Source organism: Leiobunum rupestre, chromosome 3 (assembly GCF_980474605.1).
Source record: "Leiobunum rupestre chromosome 3, qqLeiRupe1.1.hap1, whole genome shotgun sequence".
Classification (NCBI taxonomy): Eukaryota; Metazoa; Arthropoda; class Arachnida; order Opiliones; family Sclerosomatidae; genus Leiobunum; species Leiobunum rupestre.
In genome coordinates, this window is record NC_143386.1 from 21222265 (window position 1) to 21248379 (window position 26115).

The 26115-nt window shown below is 28.2% G+C and overlaps 1 protein-coding gene across 1 annotated transcript in view; it reads left to right on the forward strand.

Annotated features, from left to right (window-relative positions):
* Nucleotides 1–4550: 4550 nt before the first annotated feature.
* jbug (filamin-type immunoglobulin domains fbug) overlaps nt 4551–26115 on the forward strand; it is an 89534-nt gene continuing 67969 nt past the window's right edge. The window contains exon 1 of the mRNA XM_090167919.1: nt 4551–5374. Coding sequence (XP_090024045.1) covers nt 5026–5374 — 349 coding nt within the window. The 5' untranslated portion in view covers nt 4551–5025. The remainder of the gene's footprint in view (nt 5375–26115) is intronic.

Genomic DNA, 26115 nt, shown 5'->3' on the forward strand with positions numbered 1-26115 from the left:
AAATGGTCGTTTAACTGTAAATTCAACTATAACTTTGAATTTGTTAAATTAAAACGTATATTATCAGTTGAATTGAATCATCATAGACGTGAAAAACGGGCGAAATGACTTCAGTGACAGTTGAAGTTTCGAAGTGGTGCTGGCAGCCATGCCGTCCCGAAATTGTACTCTTTTTTTTCTTACGCCAAAATTCAAAAAACCTTCCGAGGCTGGGAACATTGAGTGGTGAATAAAGTACTTGTAAGTCACAATTTTTACCTACTGTGGCTAGGGTTTCGAGGAACACTTACTTATAATTATGTATAATATCAAAAGTAACATAATACAAATAAGTATGACACTTCCTATTGCTTTAATGCTAATTTTCTAACCGAACCTTTTTTCGGCAAAGATACTCTCTTCAAGCTGTGACTTGGACTCGCGACTTACCGTTTTGGATGACTACTTTTTCATAAAAATTTCAGAATAATATCGGAAAGCACGTTCTGGAGTCGCGAGGGGCTTTGGCTTGGTTTTGAAGCCTGCGTGCGAATCACGCGTGATAAAAAAAACATGAGCTCGTGGCGCCGAGAAAAACATTTTTATTTTTTATCATTTTAGCCTAATATTCCGCCTATCTATCGGAAACCAGATATTTCGGCTTAGTGGAAGTCTCGCGTATTTTAGACACTAGAGGGCTCTGTGCTGAGAAAACATCTTGATTACGCATTAACTACTAGCGTCAAACGAGTATAAGCAGACGACATTTTTTTTATTTGAAAGATAGATGACGCCACCGACTAATGATAACTTTCAGTTCGTAAACAATTCCAAGAAAGTGTTCCTCAACAGCCCAGCCACGGCAGATGTAATTTGTGGCTCTAGAAGTACTATATTCTTAACTTCAATGGCAGGAAGCCGTTGGAATTTATTTCACCTTCTAATACTAAATTTTAATTACTTTTACAATTTCCAAAAACAAAAATATTTTAAGTACATATTTATTTAAAATTATGGCCATCTTTTCTCAATTTAAATAATAAAGTTTATAAATGCGCCCAGTTATAAAAGGGGAATTTGGAGACAGTAAGTTGTATCAGAAGTATATAGTTGAATAGGCTTCGAGCTTAGGAAGTATAGCGCCATCTGCCATAATATCCGTAAACTAAATATGTGAAGAAATAGCAGACACCTTTTGAATTTCTAGGTTTTCCGGTTGAACTTTCAGCTGTTATGCAGAGATAATTTCGAACGAGCAGACAATTTTCATATATTTAATTTAAAACTCGGTCGGTAGGCGGCGATACTTATGGCCAAAATTTAAACCAAATGTTTACTGTGCAAAGGCTATTAACTAATTTTGGGAAAATTAAAAAGATTTGGCTTTTTAATTCTAGCAAAATATGGGGATTTATAATCAACATATCAAATCCTACGCTCTCTTAAATGAATTTAGTTAGAATGTTAAAAAATTAAACCCTAAAATTATAAAATTACATCCGCAATTTCACTTTTTATTGTTTTACGTGTAGAAAACTAATTATGCGATTATAAATAATAAACGAGAAAAAATATTAAATTGAGACTGTATCTTGAAATAATTGATAATTTAGCTTCCGGAATCGAATTGCGATATGTGGCATATTTCAGACACGCTTATACGAACCGTAACATAATTTACTTGCGTCTTCAAAATTCGCTACGTTGAGATAAATACGTACTTGTGTTTATATAATTTAAATTCTGGAGGGTGACGTGACATTTTTACCCCCATTTTAATATAGGAATGTGACGATGATGCATAAAGCTCATCTTAGGCCTAATGACTTCGATTGAAGTTTATCAAAAATGTTTTATCACGCTCAGACCAGACATTTAACACGTGGAATGGTGGAAGGTAGGGAACTAACCCACTTATAGGCTTAGGAAACATAGCGCCATCTACCTTAACACCCGTAAACTAAATATGTGAAGAAATAGCAGACACCTTTTGAATTTCTAGGTTTTCCGGTTGAACTTTCGGCTGTTATGCAGAGACAATATATTAATTTAAAACTCGGTCGGTAGGCGGCGATACTTATGACCAAAATTTAAACTACGCACGAAGCCTATAGGAAACATAATTTGTCACTAATTTCATATCGATGACACATCGTTTCGGACCAATTATGAGTACCCCAACAGAGACTTGTAGGTCCTGGCTCTCGGAAATATTACTTCTTGGCCATTTCCCTGAAGATGTTTCATTGAAGCGCCTATTGCTACAATTATTTTTGAATTCGTTTAAATACATGATGTGATTGAAATCAAATTTATCAGTTTTTTCGAATTATTAATAACCCTGTGTGATGATATCTCTGTTTGAAAATGGCTCGAATGAAAATAATAATGATAAAATTGTGTTATTTGTTTGAAGAATACATGTGCAAGGTAAATACATCATTATTCACTAAAGCCTTCACAGGCTCGGCGCTGATTCTGTTGGGGGCTAATAGGCCTTTCCATAAGATATGCTATGCTTGCCGATATTGTTTTTATGTAGGTCATTCGTCACGAAATACATAGAAATTCAGTTCAATTTGTTCGTAAAAACAGGGTGCCTCTTAGAATTTTCCCTGTGTCCAAGGGTTTTCGTAGTAAAACGTCATCGATACGTCACCCGTGACGTAGCAGCAACATCGAAACAAGAAGGCCAATGTTATTTTACAGGAAGGCCTAATTTTCGCCAAACCGCTTGTTCATACAGATCAAAATGTACAGAATCTGTTACTTCCCTTAAAGGGAATAGAACCTCCAACGCGTTCTTTATGGAAGACCCCATCAATTTCCTTTATTCCCTTCACAATCAGCGATTATCAGCGCCGCCGGTGTGAAAAGCCGTGGGAGGCAGCGGACAATATTGGAACCCTCGGAGGGCGACAGAAATACCAGAGGTTATATTCCCTTTAAAGCCGTCTCAGGCTAATTTGCGATGAAAAATAGTGCTGGGTAAAATGTCCCAACGTAGTGTAATTTTTACAGTTTACGTTGGTAGGCGGACTGGCGGAGTAATACACACGGTAGTTTTAAGACGTATGCTTCCGCGGTTCGGCGGGAAAATGGCGCTCATTGAAAACTACCTCGGACCTACGAAGATACATGTTTCCCAGTGGCCATCGGGAAAAATTAGTGTGTGGGCCTGGGCCATTATTTTTTATTAAAAAATGTAGTGTTGTAAGTCGGAAAATTTTCCGTATTTTTCCGAAAACAATAAAAAAAAAGTTTTTATTCCATGATAAGTCTAATATATTGTTTGCAAATTTAAATAAAGCGACATTTTCGCCTCATTTTTTCGAATCTGAAAGTAAAACTAAACCTCTAGACTAGTTTAAACTGATTAACAATGTAACGCTATTAATGTTTTGTAGTATGTTTACTGATATTAGACATTTTATATCGATAAAAACTTAAAAACATTAAAAACTCTTAAAAGGTAATTTATGTTTAAAATTTTTATTTTTCCGATTTGCTTTTCTGGAAAATTTTCCGCATTTTATTTTTTCCGGAAAATAAACATCCCTAAAAAAATGTATGTACTTAAAACTTGGATTAATAGTAGTTCCTACCTGAAATAAAACCTGACCAGCAATTGGCGTTTGCGACAGCAGCGCCGCTTCGGCGAAGTTAGCGGAGAATTTCCGAAACTCCCGTAACTCGCAGCCTTCTACAAGTAAGAACCAGTAACAAACACTTGGCAAATGCACGCGGAACGGTAGAGTGATATATCCAGGTAGGAACTACTATTATTTATCCAAGCTTAAAACCATAAATGTATATTATTGTTACATAAGTGTGACACTTCGTATTCTTCACATGCAAAAGTTTTACTGAAAGCTATTCGCAAGACAGACTGCATCACGGGCTTCGTCGCTGTTTTGCGTCCGCTTGCTAACGCGTCACAAGTAGCCTTTGACAGCGCCTCGCTAGGGGAGATTTTCTTCTTATGATAGCGACAAACTTATGCAATAATATTATAGACATACGTTCAAATAAGCAAGAAATCCTTGTAACTTTAATTCTTAAAAAAGTGTTCTTTCTAATATCTTGTCCGTCAATGAATTCATTGATTAAGGCTATCTTGGCCACATGCATTACGAAGGTATTATAGAATATCTAAATAATTGGGTAAAACGGGGTACACGACGACGCGATTTTCTATTTGGACGAACCTATTCAAATCAATTTTACGCTTATTTCATATTAATGTTAACTGCTACTTCAATATTAAAATAACTTCTGTAAAAAGACTGAATTCGGACAGTGAGATTAGAAATTTTTCTTTGGTGGCTATTTATCCTCAGTTTTATTTCTGTGGGGCTCTGTCCCCGTATGTTGCCTTTTTACATCCTAAATCTCGTAAGAAATAACTTATTTACTTTTGCTATAACGTATACCTAAAAGAAAGACGCATCTACCTTTGTGAAACGAATATAAATAAGCATAAATTATTTTTTTTTACGCGAACGGTTCGATTAAAGTATGACTCTCCAAAAAAACACACTATTTAGGACTCGCGAATAAGTTTTACCCTCATACCGCGAGACTATCTCGGAAAGTTTACTCAAGCGGGACCGTGCAGGGTGGGAAGGGGGCTGACAAACGAATTTGGAAGTTTTCGGTATTCGCGGCTATAGGTACGCTTCACCTGTCAGTCCGGTTTTGCCGACCCCGACCGACGAATGGAGGGGAGTCTATTCGACGCGTGAACGTGGCTCCAACAGGTATCCCTGCCCGCTGGAAACGAAAAATACACCGAGGCTTAGCGCGCCGCGGAGGACGCGTTAAACGTAATGGCCTAAAAATATATCTGGCGGCGTTGGAATGTACCGAATTCTCGAAAATTGTTCTTGAAAGTCGTCTTCTCAGTGCGCGTCCTGGACGCGTTTCGTACGGCACTTTGGATACGAATACCGTGATACCTCTTAATATGTCTAGATTTTCGACGTTTTCTGGATAATCGCGTCCTAAGATTGTTTGTCGGGCGAGTTTTATTTCTTTCGGCGAAGAATGGAGGCATCGGATTTGGGGTTCAGCCACAGCGGGCTCCAAGCTCGCTCTCCCGAGGGTCACGCCGCCAAAGCCATGCACATACGTGGCGACGAATTCGTTTGGGTCGAAATCCAAGAGAAAACCTTCACCAATTGGGTGAACGAAAATTTGAAAGCCGTCGGATTAACGGCGACTAATTTGCAAACGGACTTTTGCGACGGTCTCAAATTAATCGCGTTGATCGAAGTGCTGCAGAAGAAGAAATTGAAGAAGATACGCAAACCTCTCAATCAACACCAGTATTTGGAAAATGTCCAAACGGCCCTCAATGCCATGGCTGCTGATAACATCAAATTGGTTAACATAGGTAAGACATTTTTCTATTATTTATGGTTTAGGTTCCTCTTTATCGTTGGCTGTTGTTTAACAAGTTTTTTTTGGCTGTTAGCCCATCTAACCTCAAGAATTTGTACATTATGAATTTTAAGCGTGATAAAAAATTTTGGCACTGAAATTTTAAGGCAGTCGCTATCCAATTTTTTAAAACCTTGACTTGTAATTTGTTCGATATGGTTACGTAATTTTTACACTAAAAAACCATAGTTTTTTTACAACAAAAACCTTAACTAATCGTTTGAACTATGGTCAAATTATTATTATGCAGTTATCAACTTTAAAATCCTTTTTATATAATAACAAAGAACTTATGGTTGAAATTCAAACCTTTTGTAACAAAAATTAACACAATACTTTGAAACACGACACAAAGAGTAATACAACAAAATTTCGTTGTAAATTATAGAATAATGTTAATTTTGAACATTCGATATTTTTAAAATAAGGTTGAAGATAGTTTGATACAAGAAAATGAAATATTTAAAAATTGTTGACTTTTTAAATGTTTAACAATAATCTACCAAGTCATTTATCTGAGATCAAATGTGTAGCTTTTAATGAAGTATTTATGTTGATATGCAACTATAAATATTTATGTACAAAATTGTTGACTTGGTAAATTATTGTTAAACATTTAAAAAGTCATTTATCTAAGATCAAAGTGTAGCTTTTAAATATCCTATCACGTCCACCGTTAAACTTGCATCTATATCGTGTATACTAACAATAGTAATTAATTTAATATTACCTCAACAATTTACAAATATATTGAAAATTTAATGTTTTTCTCAATAAACTTTTTGTGAATAATATAAACATGTTTATATATTTTTCATTTTGAGAAATATAGCTATTTTAATATTAATGGTGAAATCATTTAAAATTCCTTTAGAAAAGTGAATTTAAATCGGTTCTTCAAAATGCTTTGACAGTGACAGTCAAGCTAGCGTAAACGAAACCTCTGTAAAACCCCGGGTTGACAGCTCTTAAATTGTCACTAGCCGCGACATCGCATTTCGACATTCCAATTTTGTCAGGGCCGTTGAGAACTTACGCAAACAGATTCATTGTTTCAATTTACGAAATTTCATTGTTGAAACCTCAACGTTTAGGATTAACTAATTATTAGTTAAGGTCATGTACCACCCTGATTAAGCAAACCTTGTATTGACTGTTTGCTTCGTTAAACATTTGTTAAAATTGGAAGTCATTTTGAACTGCGCCAACGTTTTCTGTAATACCTGAAGTACATAGTATATTTTACGCGTGAAGTGTTCCTCTTGCTAAATGAAAACAAGTGATACAATAGAAATTATTCGTGACCGAAACGAGTCTAGATGGCGCAACGGAGCTAGCATCTTCGAGGTGGTACCTATGATCTAGCGTCTGCTACAAACCAAATAAAAATATTTTTTTCTTAAATAATCATATCAAAATATAAGCAAACGACACAAAAATTATATTAAAATGCAATTATAATTATTTATAAAGTCAAATTTACGAATAACGATGAGGAAAAACTAATAGCGTCTGCTTTAGCCCCCACCTATCTAACTTTCAATGGCGAACCAAAGGGGGCGTTGCGATAGTTTTCGGTCGCGAATAATCTAGAAATCATAAATAAATAATTAGAAAAACGTGTGTACAAACGCATTGGCTCAAAATCTAAAAACCCCACTAGAACCACTACCTACGTTATTAATCATTACGTAGGTAGTGCTAGAACAATAATTAAGTGATTGTAAATCTTAAACTTTGTATAAATGGCCAAATCTAAAAATCTCCAAAAATATGCCGAAATAGACAATGTTATTTCATGAATTACAATTATCTGTAATTGTACCATAGTTTTGCTGTATTAAACCGTGTAGTGTTGTAAGTCGGAAAATTTCCCGCTCGGAAAATTTTCCGGAAAATGACCGAGAAAATTTTACATATTTTCCGAAAAAAAAAATTCAATTCTATGATTAGCTTAATATATTGTTTGCAAATTTAAATAAAGCGGCTTTTTCGCCTAATTTTTTCGAATCTGAAAGTAAAACTAAACCTCTAGATTAGTTTAAACTGATTAACAATGTAACATAGGTTAAGTAATGTGTTTTAGTATGTTTACTGATATTAGACGTTTTATGTCGATAAAAAGTTTAAAAAATTAAAAACCCTTAAAAGTAATTTATGTTTCAATTTTTTATTTTTCCCATTTGCGGAAAATTTTCTGGAAAATTTTTCCGGAAAATTAACAACACTAAACGTTTCTGCTGTAATAATAAAATAGCTATAAATGCTTTATAATTTTCCCAAATTACTTAAAAATAAAATAGGAAGCTACTTTATTCTGAAAATAAAAAATATTGAGAAGTACGTTTAGTAAATTCAGAGCTGCAAATAAATGCCGTTCATTTTGAACGTTGAAAAAGGGGATAATGTAATCGGCAGCCTTGCGTTGGCCCGTGCCGTACAGGGAATAATTGAGATCCCGATCGCGATGAATCACGCTTAAAAATAAGAAACAAGTGTGCCATTGTGTGTAGGTGGACTCGTTCCCCCCAGAAACCCCGAAGGATCGGTGTGGGCAGCTTCTTCCTGTTGGTTTGGGTGTCATAACGGTGCTCGACCATTTCCTCGTCATTTCTCCTCCGAAATTTGTTTTTACCCGACCGCAGAAACATTCCTGCTAAATACATTTAGTTAAAATCGATTTACTCTATTTAAATCGATTTATTTTATTTAAATCGATTTATTTTATTTAAATCGATTTATTTTATTTAAATCGATTTATTTTATTTAAATCGATTTATTTTATTTAAATCGATTTATTTTATTTAAATCGATTTATTTTATTTAAATCGATTTATTTTATTTAAATCGATTTATTTTATTTAAATCGATTTATTTTATTTAAATCGATTTATTTTATTTAAATCGATTTATTTTATTTACATTGATTAATTTTATTTACATTGATATATTTTATTTACATTGATATATTTTATTTACATTGATATATTTTATTTAAATCGATTTATTTTATTTAAATCGATTTATTTTATTTAAATCGATTTATTTTATTTAAATCGATTTATTTTATTTAAATCTATTTATTTTATTTAAATCGATTTATTTTATTTAAATCGATTTATTTTATTTAAATCGATTTATTTTATTTAAATCGATTTTATTTAAATCGATTTATTTTATTTACATTGATTAATTTTATTTACATTGATATATTTTATTTACATTGATATATTTTATTTACATTGATATATTTTATTTACATTGATATATTTTATTTACATTGATATATTTTATTTAAATCGATTTATTTTATTTAAATCGATTTATTTTATTTAAATCGATTTATTTTATTTAAATCTATTTATTTTATTTAAATCGATTTATTTTATTTAAATCTATTTATTTTATTTAAATCGATTTATTTTATTTAAATCTATTTATTTTATTTAAATCGATTTATTTTATTTAAATCGATTTATTTTATTTAAATCGATTTATTTTATTTAAATCGATTTATTTTATTTACATTGATTTATTTTATTTACATTGATTAATTTTATTTACATTGATTAATTTTATTTACATTGATATATTTTATTTACATTGATATATTTTATTTACATTGATATATTTTATTTACATTGATATATTTTATTTACATTGATATATTTTATTTACATTGATATATTTTATTTACATTGATATATTTTATTTACATTGATATATTTTATTTACATTGATATATTTTATTTACATTGATATATTTTATTTAAATCGATTTATTTTATTTAAATCGATTTATTTTATTTAAATCGATTTATTTTATTTAAATCGATTTATTTTATTTAAATCGATTTATTTTATTTAAATCGATTTATTTTATTTAAATCGATTTATTTTATTTACATTGATTAATTTTATTTACATTGATTAATTTTATTTACATTGATTAATTTTATTTACATTGATTAATTTTATTTACATTGATAAATTTTATTTACATTGATTAATTTTATTTACATTGATATATTTTATTTACATTGATTAATTTTATTTAAATCGATTTAAATAAAATAAATCGATTTAAATAAAATAAATCGATTTAAATAAAATATATCAATGTAAATAAAATATATCAATGTATTTTATTTAAATCGATTTATTTTATTTAAATCGATTTATTTTATTTAAATCGATTTATTTTATTTAAATCGATTTATTTTATTTAAATCGATTTATTTTATTTAAATCGATTTATTTTATTTAAATCGATTTATTTTATTTAAATCGATTTATTTTATTTAAATCGATTTATTTTATTTACATTGATTAATTTTATTTACATTGATTAATTTTATTTACATTGATATATTTTATTTACATTGATATATTTTATTTACATTGATATATTTTATTTAAATCGATTTATTTTATTTAAATCGATTTATTTTATTTAAATCGATTTATTTTATTTAAATCGATTTATTTTATTTACATTGATTAATTTTATTTACATTGATTAATTTTATTTACATTGATATATTTTATTTACATTGATATATTTTATTTACATTGATATATTTTATTTACATTGATATATTTTATTTAAATCGATTTATTTTATTTAAATCGATTTATTTTATTTAAATCGATTTATTTTATTTAAATCGATTTATTTTATTTAAATCGATTTATTTTATTTAAATCGATTTATTTTATTTAAATCGATTTATTTTATTTAAATCGATTTATTTTATTTAAATCTATTTATTTTATTTAAATCGATTTATTTTATTTAAATCTATTTATTTTATTTAAATCTATTTATTTTATTTAAATCGATTTATTTTATTTAAATCGATTTATTTTATTTAAATCGATTTATTTTATTTACATTGATTTATTTTATTTACATTGATTAATTTTATTTACATTGATTAATTTTATTTACATTGATTAATTTTATTTACATTGATTAATTTTATTTACATTGATTAATTTTATTTACATTGATATATTTTATTTACATTGATATATTTTATTTAAATCGATTTATTTTATTTAAATCGATTTATTTTATTTAAATCGATTTATTTTATTTAAATCTATTTATTTTATTTAAATCGATTTATTTTATTTAAATCGATTTATTTTATTTAAATCGATTTATTTTATTTAAATCGATTTATTTTATTTAAATCGATTTATTTTATTTACATTGATTAATTTTATTTACATTGATTAATTTTATTTACATTGATATATTTTATTTAAATCGATTTATTTTATTTAAATCGATTTATTTTATTTAAATCGATTTATTTTATTTAAATCGATTTATTTTATTTAAATCGATTTATTTTATTTAAATCGATTTATTTTATTTAAATCGATTTATTTTATTTAAATCGATTTATTTTATTTAAATCTATTTATTTTATTTAAATCTATTTATTTTATTTAAATCGATTTATTTTATTTAAATCGATTTATTTTATTTAAATCGATTTATTTTATTTAAATCGATTTTATTTAAATCGATTTATTTTATTTACATTGATTAATTTTATTTACATTGATTAATTTTATTTACATTGATATATTTTATTTACATTGATATATTTTATTTACATTGATATATTTTATTTACATTGATATATTTTATTTACATTGATATATTTTATTTACATTGATATATTTTATTTACATTGATATATTTTATTTACATTGATATATTTTATTTACATTGATATATTTTATTTAAATCGATTTATTTTATTTAAATCGATTTATTTTATTTAAATCGATTTATTTTATTTAAATCGATTTATTTTATTTAAATCGATTTATTTTATTTAAATCGATTTATTTTATTTAAATCGATTTATTTTATTTACATTGATTAATTTTATTTACATTGATTAATTTTATTTACATTGATTAATTTTATTTACATTGATTAATTTTATTTACATTGATAAATTTTATTTACATTGATTAATTTTATTTACATTGATATATTTTATTTACATTGATTAATTTTATTTACATTGATATATTTTATTTACATTGATATATTTTATTTAAATCGATTTATTTTATTTAAATCGATTTATTTTATTTAAATCGATTTATTTTATTTAAATCGATTTATTTTATTTAAATCGATTTATTTTATTTAAATCGATTTATTTTATTTAAATCGATTTATTTTATTTAAATCGATTTATTTTATTTAAATCGATTTATTTTATTTAAATCGATTTATTTTATTTAAATCGATTTATTTTATTTAAATCGATTTATTTTATTTACATTGATTAATTTTATTTACATTGATTAATTTTATTTACATTGATATATTTTATTTACATTGATATATTTTATTTACATTGATATATTTTATTTAAATCGATTTATTTTATTTAAATCGATTTATTTTATTTAAATCGATTTATTTTATTTAAATCGATTTATTTTATTTAAATCGATTTATTTTATTTAAATCGATTTATTTTATTTAAATCGATTTATTTTATTTACATTGATTAATTTTATTTACATTGATTAATTTTATTTACATTGATATATTTTATTTACATTGATATATTTTATTTACATTGATATATTTTATTTACATTGATATATTTTATTTAAATCGATTTATTTTATTTAAATCGATTTATTTTATTTAAATCGATTTATTTTATTTAAATCGATTTATTTTATTTAAATCGATTTATTTTATTTAAATCGATTTATTTTATTTAAATCTATTTATTTTATTTAAATCTATTTATTTTATTTAAATCGATTTATTTTATTTAAATCGATTTATTTTATTTAAATCGATTTATTTTATTTAAATCGATTTATTTTATTTAAATCGATTTTATTTAAATCGATTTATTTTATTTACATTGATTAATTTTATTTACATTGATATATTTTATTTACATTGATATATTTTATTTACATTGATATATTTTATTTACATTGATATATTTTATTTACATTGATATATTTTATTTACATTGATATATTTTATTTACATTGATATATTTTATTTACATTGATATATTTTATTTAAATCGATTTATTTTATTTAAATCGATTTATTTTATTTAAATCGATTTATTTTATTTAAATCGATTTATTTTATTTAAATCGATTTATTTTATTTAAATCGATTTATTTTATTTAAATCGATTTATTTTATTTAAATCGATTTATTTTATTTAAATCGATTTATTTTATTTACATTGATTAATTTTATTTACATTGATTAATTTTATTTACATTGATTAATTTTATTTACATTGATTAATTTTATTTACATTGATTAATTTTATTTACATTGATATATTTTATTTACATTGATATATTTTATTTACATTGATATATTTTATTTAAATCGATTTATTTTATTTAAATCGATTTATTTTATTTAAATCGATTTATTTTATTTAAATCGATTTATTTTATTTAAATCGATTTATTTTATTTACATCGATTTATTTTATTTGCATCGATTTATTTTATTTGCATTGATTTATTTTATTTGCATTGATTTATTTTATTTGCATTGATTTATTTTATTTGCATTGATTTATTTTATTTACATTGATTTATTTTATTTACATTGATTTATTTTATTTACATCGATTTATTTTATTTACATCGATTTATTTTATTTACATCGATTTATTTACTTTGATTACAATCGGACAACCATACTCTTGCATTTTCACATAATTTATTGGGTTGGCCTTTTTTATTTAATGAAACTTGTTTAACTTAAGTAGTTTTGGAATAGTTATTTTTAAACAATAATTGACGCTTTTGATAGATGATTGGATATCTACGTCATGTAAACTAAAAATTAAATTAAACTATTACCGAAACTTTTTACCCAATTTAAAAAATATATATTTTTCATTACGTAAAAAGATGGATTTAAAATAAAACTTTGCTAAACAAAAAAGCTACGTCTAACGGTCTAGGTTCCTACAAGTTTCACTAACACGTTTTATATTGTATATTATATTGGATTGAAATTTGTAGAAGTCCTTGATATTTGGTTTGCGTTACGCAAAAATTTAAATTCGTCAATTTTCGGGTTATTAAAGGTAATAAATTATTTGAAAATTCCGAATAGTAAGAACCGCTTTTTCGAAATGGTGACGAGATTTGTTCCAAATGTAGGTCTTGGAACTATTTATAAGAGAAGCTGTTTTTTTCGGGGTCAAGAGTTTGCCTCGTGATGTAATGGAGTCCCACGCGAATTCCGTACATGATCTAAGACGCAACAATGCAACCACGACTGTGGCACTCCCTTTTCGAAATTAAACGTCGTTTATTCTACGATCAAACCTGCCCTTAAACTTTTTAATTGCTCAGATTCAGGGTTATTTCAAAGACCATCCCAAATTCGACTAAAATATCCGCAGTTTCAACCGAATCCAGTTTAAATTTAAACTTTTTTATTAATAAAAAATAATTTATTACTGCTACAGGGCCCCCAGAGGTCCTATAATTCCTATAAAATCCCATATTTTCAAAAATGTCCTATAACATCCTATATTTTTAGCGAAATCCCCAAAAAGTCCTATAAAATCCTATTATTTTGATATTTTGCCCATTTCAAATCCAACCACTCAGTTAAATTGCTAGATTTAGCTATAGGATAAATTCCTATACAAAGTCATTCTAGTCTATTAATTTGTTATTGTTAACATGGTTAGCTACAGGGTTGGCAAGAGCCAGCCAGACTGGATTAAACCACCCTAGTTTAAGCCGGTTTTAACCACCAAATAAAATCCATGGTTAAAACCACTTTTTTTATAAAAAAATTGAGAAATTAATTAGAAACATTGACAATACTTAACCTTCCCTTTTTGTCGCAAGTAATGAGAGCTAACATATAAGCAATTAGGGTATCTTAAAATTAATTTTGAGCGTGAAAATACGCTGCCATGTTAGGGTATAAAAGCGGGTAAATAAGTCTGCTATACCTCACAATGTAAAGGTACTGTCACGCGCAAAAACGTAATTTTTAAATCGGGAAATTTGAGCAATGAGGGCTTGATATAACCAATTTTCTCATTTTTTATTAATCGTTTTAACCGGTTTAAACCGGATTAAACTACCGGTTACAGCCGCTTTTAACCCTACTGGATTTTTCAATTTTTAAAAAAGCCGGTTTTTTGCCAACCCTGGTTAGCTACTAGTATATTTTTGTGATAAAATGGTTAAATAGTTTCTATTTTTAAGTGAAAATCAAAGATTTATTTATCTAAATATAGATTTTGTTTTTAAATGCATAAAGTTGGTAAATTAAATAGCATATATAGTCCTATAAAATCATATAATTTTGTAAAAATAGTCCTATAAAGTCCTATAATTTTGTAAAAATAGTCCTATAAAGTCATATAATTTTGTAAAAATAGTCCTATAAAGTCATATAATTTTGTAAAAATAGTCCTATAAAGTCATATAATTTTTAAAAAATAGTCCTATAAAGTCATATAATTTTAGAAATATAATCCTATTTTCCTATAAAAAAATAAAAATTTGAGTGGGGGCCCTGCTGCTATCAGAAGTGAATAATATTAAGAGAGAAGTGTCATTTTCCTATTGACAATGGCAAATATGGCCAAAAATGACGAAACGTAAATTATTTTATGAAATTAAGGTAAATAAGGTACCAAGAAAAACTTGTACTAAGAAAAGAAAGTAACTTGAAGCTCATTTGTCACAAAAGAAGTAGAAATAATTTACAGAAAGTAAAATATTAAATAATACTCTTGCAGACGACGTAGAAAAATCATAATTTTATTTAAAAAAAATTCTTAAATAAATATCTAGCTTAGGCCATAATCTATTTTCTAACTTAAAATCCAGAAACTCTGGGCTTATTTAGCCAAATTTATTGGCAATCTGAATTCGTTTTTAAGACTATTTGTAGGATTTAAAAAAATATATTTACCACAATCAATAATATTAGGTATTATAGTATGTATTTATCACTATTTAACACCTTCAATTTATTTACACATTTTAAAACATTTCTAACAGTTAGAACCATCCAATTTAAAATTGGTTCTTAATTTAACCCTGTTCGTTAATTCTTAATCATTTTGTGGGTCTCAAAATCGAAAAAAAACTACCTTCCAAAACGAAGTAACAATTTACCATTATTTTTACTTTTAAAACGCCTTGCCTGATATTAGAAAATAAATTGGCGTCATTGTGAAGAAAGGATGTAGTTATAAATTTCCTAATGTCATACTTAGAGGTGTTATGTTACTTATACTACGACGAAGAAGCTTATTCTGAAATTTCCATAGTTTCTAAATGAAATTTAAATGGGAAAAATAATGTTCAGGCATAATAGATTATTTAAACCATGTTTGAAAATACAAAACCATCTGCGAATGGTATTAAAAAAATATTAATTTAATTCATAATGTCAAAGAAAATTAAAGTTAAGTTTTGCTTCCTTCTTGGTTACTAAAATTTAGCTCAACCTAATTAGATTATTGAATATAGGTCTATTTCAGCTGAAGGTTTTTGAATATTTAGTTAGAATCAGCAAATAATATCCGCGATCCTCGACCCCAGCAACATTCGGTACTCGTCAACGCGTGCGCTTTTCAGTTTGGCGCCTCGTAGATGCCACCGGAGCTATACTCTGATCAAGAGACTAATTTCGTTTTGGTGGACACAATTATATTTAGGATTAAGAATCAAACTAATATTGAATTATATTAATGATTAAGAATCAAACTAATATTGAATTATATTTATGATTAAGAATCAAACTAATATTGAATTATATTAAGGATTAAGAATCAAACTAATATTGAATTAGTTTAATTCTTAATTCTTAATATAATTCAATATTAGTTCAATTCTTAATCCTTCATATAATTCAATATTAGTTCAATTCTTAATCCTTCATATAATTCAATATTAGTTCAATTCTTAATCCTTCATATAATTCAATATTAGTTAAATTCTCAATTTATTTAAGTCAATTTTAGTTTAATTCTCAATTTATTTAAGTCCATATTAGTTTAATTCTCAATTTATTTAAGTCCATATTAGTTTAATTCTCAATTTATTTAAGTCAATATTAGTTTAATTCTTAATCCTTATATTTCAATATTAGTTTAATTCTTAATCCTTATTATATTTCAATATTAGTTTAATTCTTAATCCTTATATTTCAATATTAGTTTAATTTTTAATCCTTAATATAATCAAGAATTGATAGATCTATTCTTGATATAATATTGAATTATATTAAGGATTAAGAATTAAACGAATATTGACTGAAATAAATTAAGGGTTAAAGTAATATTGACTTAAATAAATTGATAATTTAATATTAGTGCGATGGAGGGCGTCTTAAGCGCCGAACTATGTTTGTCCTTTTGCCAACTTGTGGATTTGGCGCTCGAGGTCTGTGTCGTTAATTGCGGAAATAACGACTCAGCGTTAATCCAGATTCCCCTCGGGTTGAATGTAGATGTTATGTAAATCAGCATCGGCTAATTGATATTCAATAAAGCTGATAGGTCGCGTATTCCCTGCCTCTTCAACGATAGATCCCCGCTCACACGGATGACTAACATTGTAAGTGTTAGGAAATCAGCCTTTTAACGTGACACAACAAATTGCATTGTGAGTTTAAATAGTGCCCAATAGCTTGAAGAAAATGATTAGTAATGTTTGGCCATTGTTTTAGAATTTTTCCTCCGATTGGCTGATTTTTCAAATACAACTTCATTTTTAAAAAATACTTTGTTTTTTTGGGATTTATTAATTTTTTTAAAAACACGTATGGTTTTTTAAAAGATAATTGGTTTTTTGGTATTTACGTTTTTAAAAAAATCATGTTTTTTTTTAAATCCTTGGTTGGGGTGGCGGAGTGGTTAGCACTTTCGCCTCGCAGCGAGAGGAGCCGGGTTCGATCCCAGCTTGTGGCACTGGGTGAAAACTCGGAACTACTCCTTCCGCGTTGAGTTTGCAAGTTCTCTTCTCACTGGTTTAAGGGGTTTTCCCACGAGATCTTCGGTTTCCCCTTCCATAAAAACTTGTTGAGGTTAACGGTAATAGTTAGTGTAGGGAGCTGTTGGCTCGCGTGGCGTGAAGGGCTTGCCACCATCTTTCTACGCGTTGTAATCCGGTAATAGCCCAGCTGATTATTAAAAAAATATAAAATAAATAAAGACGACTAGTTTTGAAAACCAGCGTTCGAAATCGCTTCGTGTTGGTTCGGGAAGCAACTCGTCCAAGTCGGTTCGCTTAGAATCGCTTTTCAAACGTCAAGGCGGGGATGTAAAATTGCTCGTATTTTCCAAAATAATGGGAATATAATTCTAAATAAAGTCAAATAATATTACTGTATGTAGAGTAAACATTATTAACTAATAGTTTTGGGATACATTTTAGTAATTTCAAAATTCTGGTCATAATTTGAAATGGCGTTAAGGGTAAAAGCCTCTTTTTCGTTCAAGCTGAACGTTTGTTTTAACAATTACACAATTGAATTTTATTTTTCTTATTAGGCTTAAAATAATATTGATAATTATAATATTAATAGTTAACGAGATATAAGGTCCTAACTCAAGGGTAGTTTGGGCGCTTGCCCGACTTGTTTAGCTCCGGGGGTCCGAATTAAAACGTAATAACTTAATTTATTTAAAATTTAAAATTGTCAAAATTATTTTAGTCACTAAACAAGAGGCTGTTTTACACTTAAATATTAATTTTATAAGTTAAAATACAAAATTTAAAGAGTTCAGCTTGAAAATAGCTCGAAAATAGACAACGGCCACTGTAGTCTTCCCCCTTAAGGCTTGGCTATAAGCGAACCAGGAGGGTGAAGCGATTTCGCGCGTGTGGACCAAGAACTATCGCCGGCGGTCTCAACATAATTATTCTCCATCCCGTAGAATGAAATGCATTATAGTGGCAGGCAACTGTAAAGTTTAGTCATGAATGTAATCATATATACACCCATTGAAGAAATTTATGGTTCAGTGAATTTCCATTATCCGTGTGGACACGTCTGATATGAATCCGCCTATTGTCTTAAGCCATCTCAAGGCTGAGAGATGTAGCCCGGGTTGGGTGTGCCCAAATCCGACGCGAAAAATACATATTTTACGGTGTTCTGTGAAGGTGTAGATAACCATACTAACTAACAGACAAAGCACTTTTCCTGGGCAGAAAATTGCACTTTTACCGACTGTTATATTTTGAAATTGTTCATTTTTCAAATTTTCTATCAGGATTGGCACTTTTTTATTTTTTTTAATACAAATTAAATCAATCGATTTTTTATTTAAATCGATTTTTTTTTAGATTTTTACGCTATTGATCAGTTAGCTAATCTTAATTAAATTAAATTTAATCTTAATTATTATTTAATATTTAGTTTGCTCAGATTTTCTATGTATTTTAAGAACCTACTTTTTGTCAGTTTTTATTCCGGATTTTTTGATTTTATTGATTTTTATACAATTATCAGTTAGCTAATCTTGAATTAAATTAAATCTTAATTAAATTTAATTATTATTTAATATTTTAAGTTTGCTTTTTCTATGTATTTTAATTTTTTTAAGAACTTTTTTTTTCATTTTTATTTCGGATTTTTTGATTTTATTGATTTTTATGTAATTTATCAGTTAACTAATCTTGAACTAAATTAAATCCGAATGAAATTCAATTATTTAATATTAATTTTTTGCTATTTTTATTCCTCTTTTGAAATACATGGGGTGGTAAAAATTATGATAAAAATCAAATTTATTTGAATCAGCAAACCCTGGTTTTTATAATGCTTGTGGGGTTTAGATTTCGATTGACTTGTACACTCGATATCCTTAGTGGTATTTCCCGAGAAAAAGAGTGTGCCAGTGGGCGGTTTTCCGGAAGAACGAGACAGAAGCCACAGTGACGTCGGTACCACCCACAACCGGCACTTCCCTGTACCTCTAGTGGCTAAGAAATAAAATTATAAGATTGAATCTCGGGTTAAACCGTAGAAAATACACAAGAGGAATAGCAACTCGACGAGATAAGCGACTTAAAATTTTAAATACCATTAAAAGCGTGATGGAAAATCCAGGGAATTTAATTTCGTTGTCAATCGAAAGCGTTTGCTAATTTTAATTTAAAAAATTGACAACTTTTGACTGGAAATGATCAGGAAAAATTATGGAATTTTTATCCGAATAATCTTTGGTAACTCAGGAAAATGTTTTAGACCTATTAATTTCCGGTAATGTAATGCGTTCGGATAGACAAGACAAATATTTAAAAATATTTAATTTATTACGGAGGACTCATGAGGCATATGAATTTTAATTTATTATAAACATATATACAACTTAAAATAAAGCTGGACACAACGTTTATTATTATTTATTTTAAGTTGTATATATGTTTTTAATAAATTAAAATTAATATGCCTCATGAGTCCTCCATAATAAATTAAATATTTTTATTGCAACACCATGACAAAAATTAGTGCCTCTATAAGACAAATATTTACTTTATCTAATTAAATATGACTTTGTGTAATTAAATTAAAACTGTATTAAATTAAAAAAACTACTTAAAATATATATTAAAAAAAGTTACTACGGCTGTAGTAGGAAATAATCCTAGTCAGGAATCCATAGCTCTACTTGGAATGCTTATCGCGGGGGATTTTCGTCTCGATGTGGCTGTTTTAACGTCACTATGTGAACTTAACAAACAAAACGTGAGAGGGAAGCGCGCGCAGAGGGGATTTTTTTATCTCGTAGGCGGGGCCAAAGCCGTCAGAGTGATCTTACCATACGCGATACGCCAGGATAAGCATTCCAAGTAGAGGTATGGATTCCTGTGCTAGTACATTTCGTTATCACAGCTGCTTTAGTACCTGGAAAATGGCTCTAAATCTCAGGGAAATGTCATGGATTTTAATATCGGTCGCAAATATTATACGTACTAAAATATAGATTAAAAATGCAAAAATTTGGCACCGAAAAAAGTCAGATAAACCTGGAAAAGTCAGGGAATTTCAATGTAAAAAAACTAGCAACCCTGGTTATGATACGTCACCCATGAGCCGTACTCATGGCCATAAATACGAGTGAAAAAGCATTTTTCATTTCAAATTTCCAAGCAATGACCTTCACAATCGAAGCGAAGGTTTACAAAAGTCATTTTTACATCCTAATTCAATAATTTGTTGTTATTTCGCCCAAATAAAGGTTATTTTTGGTTTGACTAGCGTTTTAGTTTTCAATAAGCCTTGGCCTAAAAATATATCGCATCGTTACCTGGGAATTACATACAGCGCCAAATTAGATTGCGGAGTATGGGTGAACTACGTAATCAGGTTCATATTTTCTTCTGATGTCACAAGGTAACTAGAGTATTTACAGTTAGTATGAACCTCTATATTAAAATTTCTGCACCAGTTACGTTAATAAACAACTTGTGAAATAATTTATTCAACTTTAAGTCATCGAGCGACTTTTAATGCCATTAATTCAAGTGAATGGATTACAATGCGTAGGAGGATGGTGGCAACCCCTTAATGCCACGCGAAATAACAGCTCCTTACACCCATTATTACCTTTAACCTCGACAAGTTTTCTTGGGGGAAGACTACAGTGACCATTGTCTAATTTCGCGCTATTTCAAGCTGAACTCTTAAATTTTGTATTTTAACTTATAAAATTAATATTTAAGTGTAGAACAGCCACTTGTTTAGTGCTTAAAATAATTTTGACAACTTTAAATTTAAAAGTAATTAAGTTATTACGTTTTAATTCGGACCCCCCGGAGCTAAACAAGTTGGGCAAGCGCCCAAACTACCCTTTAGTTAGGAGCTTATATCTCGTTAACTATTAATATTAGAATTATCAAAATTATTTTAAGCACTAGAGAAAGGTTCAGCCTAATAAGAAAAATATAATTCAATGATGTAATTGTTAAAACAGAAACGGTCAGCTTGAACTAAAAAGAGGCTTTTATTATATTCTTCCCCTTTAACCAGTGAGGAGAGAACTTGCAGACTCAACAAGGTAGGAGCTCCAAGTTTTCGCCAATACCGCCGGCTGGGATCGAACCCGGTACCTTTGCTGCAAAAAGAAGGCGCTAACCACAACACTGACAAGGAGACATCCCGAAGTGTAACCCACCGGTTTTTGTTCAAACTCGGGGGATTGGTAGACCTTTCATGTATAATGAAAAATCCTAAAGGGAATTTATTCAATGGGCAACCGTTTTGCCATGGCAACGAAAAGTGTTTTTGACAATATCAAATGGAAATTTTCCCATTGAAAATAACATGGGATTCTGACCGATTCCTAGCCCCCCCCCCCCCCCTGTAAAAAATTTCAACAAATTTCAAAATTTCGAAAATGCCAAAAAAAAAAATTGACAATAAAACATCAAAATTGATCAACTTTTGATCAATTTCAGGTAAAAATCCCATGTTATTTTCAATGGGAAAATTTAATATTTTGTATTGTCAAAAACATTTTTCGTTGCCATGGCAAAACGGTTGCCCATTGAATTTAGGATTTTTCAAGTTACAAGAACGTCTACCAAAACCCCGAGTTTGAACAAAAACGGTGGGTTACACTTCGGGATGTCTCCTTGTGAGCCTGGTGTAGCACCGGAAGTACCCATGGTTTTAAAATCTGGCGGTTGAAATCTTATTCAAAGCTACAGTTGCTACTCCTTTTGTATATTTTCTAGGGCGTAATATAGCAGCGGCCCTCTGCGTGTGTTCTGACGGGGAAGCCTGGTTTGTTTACTTGCATGCGGGGGGGGGGGGGGGACCAGGATGGAATGCGCACCCGCATTCCGACATTCGACTGTTCCAGAAGCCTCCACTAATACTTCGCCTATTTTTTCCACGACACTCGCGACTGTCCCCAGCCGGTTTTTGTTCGCGTGTTAATTACCCCACTTTTTTTTCACCGAGTTCATGACGCTTTTGCAAGTCAAATTACCAGGATTTAGTCGAATCTGCGGTACAATTATTCGCTACCTGGAAATAAATGTCAAACAAATCGAGATACCTGACTTTTGAAATAATTTCTAAAAACGGATTTTCTAGATTTAACTGACTTAATTATTTTTAATACTACTTTAACCTTTTATTTACTAAATGTGCATTATTATATTATTATTGCAGTTTTTACACAGGGTTGCTATGGATTTTATAAATTGGCCTAAATAGTCAGAATTTTAAGAATTTGTAAAAAGTCAGGGAATTCAATTTTATCTTGACACTTTTTGAAGGTAATTTTACTATAGATCTATGACAAATTCTACGATTATCATTTATTTCTTTGAAAGTTTGGCTAATTTTTTCGACATTGCAATAACCTATTTACTAAAAATATTAGTCAATTTATATTTATTAACTTCTGATGAAAGTAAAGTATAAAATAAAATATTTTGGGCCTTAAAATTTTAGGGAAAATCTCTTCAAATCGTCATCGAAAACAGGGAAATTGAATCTGAAAATTTTGTGGCAGCCCTGTTATAGATTTACAAACAGGATTGGCTGATTTAAATCAAGGGATTTTTTTTAAATCATTGCTTTAAATCACACAATGTATTTCAATATAGGAATAAAAAATTACAAATTATATTCTTAAATTAAATTACATAACATAGGAAATCTCCAAAAACTGAAATATTGAATAGTACTTAAATTTAATTAAGATTAATTTAATACAAGATTAGTTAACGGATGAAAGTAAAATATCTGTTAATTATACAGACAAAGAGCCATTAATTGTATAAAAATCAATAAAATCAAAATCCCTCGATTTAAATTAAAAAAGCGATAATAAAAAAATCAAAAATGTGCCAAGATGGAGAGAGAACAAATTGATCTTAGTCAAACGTCGAAGTAGCTTTTAAATTAAAAAATGTGTAATTTTATACAACGAAAAGGCTAAACTTAGATCTTAATCAAGTAGCTTATTAATCTAATAAATATATTTTATATGAAGTCACGTATTTCAGTGATTTGAAAATGCTACACTTAGATCTTAATCTAGTAGCTTATTAATCTAATAAATATATTTTATATGATGTCACGTATTTCGTTGATTTGAAAATGCTACACTTAGATCTTAATCAAGTAGCTTATTAATCTAATAAATATATTTTATATGAAGTCACGTATTTCGTTGATTTGAAAATGCTACACTTAGATCTTAATCAAGTAGCTTATTAATCTAATATATTTTATATGAAGTCACGTATTTCGTTGATGCGAAAATGCTACACTTAGATCTTAATCAAGTAGCTTATTAATCTAATAAATATATTTTATATGAAGTCACGTATTTCGTTGATTTGAAAATGCTACACTTAGATCTTAATCAAGTAGCTTATTAATCTAATAAATATATTTTATATGAAGTCACGTATTTCGTTGATTTGAAAATGCTACACTTAGATCTTAATCAAGTAGCTTATTAATCTAATAAATATATTTTATATGAAGTCACGTATTTCGTTGATGCGAAAATACTACATTGATCTTAAATTTAAAAAAGTATTTGAATACGGAGCCATCTCTTTTGTATCAAAGAAATAAAAATATTTATTTTAAGTTGGTTAAAGAATTACAGCTAAAACAATACAGGAAAGAAAGGTTTATCTGTTAATGTATTCCTAAAACTGGAATCTTTTCGGAGAAATCTAGCCTTAGTTCTCGCATCAGGACAAAATACAAGAAAATATTTCGAATCTAATTTCGATCGGCAAATAATATAATTTGGGTAATTTGGGTCAAACCCTCATTAAGTGTTACTCTTCCCCGTCGAAATGGGTCATTTGCGACTCCTCGTCTCCGTGCGGCCGAAGAATTACAATCTGTTGAAATCTAATCAGAAAAATGTCAATTGTATTATTAAAGACCTTTTCACACGAGCCAACTTTTCAAATCAAAATGCTGAGTCAGCAAAAATGGATCAGTGATCCATTTTTTTCTCGCGTACTTTTTTGGTGGATCAACTCATCGAACTTTTATTCACACGAACCAACTAGTTTACTCAACTCAAAGTTGACTCATCTAGTTGGATCAAAAAGTTGGCTCGTGTGAATAGACCTTAACAGGGTTTTCAAAAGTGATAAATACATACTTTATTTAGTGCCATAATATGGGCACCATCATTTTGAACAAACCAATAAACCAGGTTAATTATGGTTGTTTATTGATTTAGTATTTTTTATGACCTGCCATAATATCGACTTTTGCTCTACGTGAAGAAAATATTAAAAAATTAGATTTAATTTTATATCTAGAAAAAATAAACTATTTTTATTATTTTTTAAAATTAAGAAAAATAGATTTATTTAAATCGTATTAATATAATTTATTAATTTTAATAAATTTTTATTTTATTGATTTTTAAACAGTAAATAGGTTAAGTTACTTTCTTGAATTTCTTAATTTCCGTGCATGGGTAAATTAAATTTAAAATTATCATAATTAAATTTAAATAGAAGTAATTTAGTTTGCTCTTGATATAGAAACAACAGTTTTATTTCCGTGCATGGGTAAATTAAATTTAAAATTATCGTAATTACATTTAAATAGGAGTAATTTAGTTTGCTCTTGATATAGAAACGACAGTTTAATACATTTTTATGTATTTAAGTTTAAATATTGAAATCAATGACTTATTGAAAAAAAATAATTTAAATAAGTGATTTTTATAAAATTGGTTTAACTCGTACAGCCCTGACCATAAGTAACATGAATTCGGGATAACATGGTTGCCATACGTACGATAATTATCGTAAGCGGGAATCGAAAAAAATAAATTAGTTGGAAATGGATTTAGTCGAGCTGTTTTTAATAAACTGTTATTAAAATACTGATTTATAGCAGAAGTATAACAAAGTTTAACTCCAATAGCCCAACAATTTCAACTTAACCGATTCTTTTTAAGCGTACGATAATTTTAAAATTTAGCGGGAATCGAAAATAATATTCGTTTAAAATTGATTTAGTCAAGCTGTTTTTAATTAACTGTTATTAAAATACTGATTTATAGCAGAAGTATAACAAAGTTTAACTCCAATAGCCCAACAATTTCAACTTAACCGACTCTTTTTAAGCGTACGATAATTTTAAAATTTAGCGGGAATTGAAAAAATAATATTAGTTTAAAATGGATTTAGTCAAGCTGTTTTTAATAAACTGTTATTAAAATACTGATTTATATCATAAGTATAACAAAGTTTAACCCCGTTATTCCGACAATTTCAACTTAACCGACGTTTTTAGCGTTAGATAATTTTTTCTGAAAACGATAATTTTAGGTATTTTGCTAAAATAATTCGATTTTCAGTATCTGGCAACGCGGTCGAGTAGGTGATCTCCACTCGGGCGTATATTAGTGGGAAGTTGAAACTTCTGCTAGACACTTTTCTCGCTACGAGTATTTTTCTTTATTCGTTACACTCGCAGATATTTTGATTAATTTAAAAATAATTTAAAGATGCGAAGGTGGGACATTTTGAAATAATTTCTTCCGGACAATTTGAAGACAATGGCGCGACAATCCCTACAAATATCACACCCTTTTCTTCAAATTATTTTTTCGTGTGATATTGGCCCTCTGGAATCTTTTATTTATCTGTAATGTC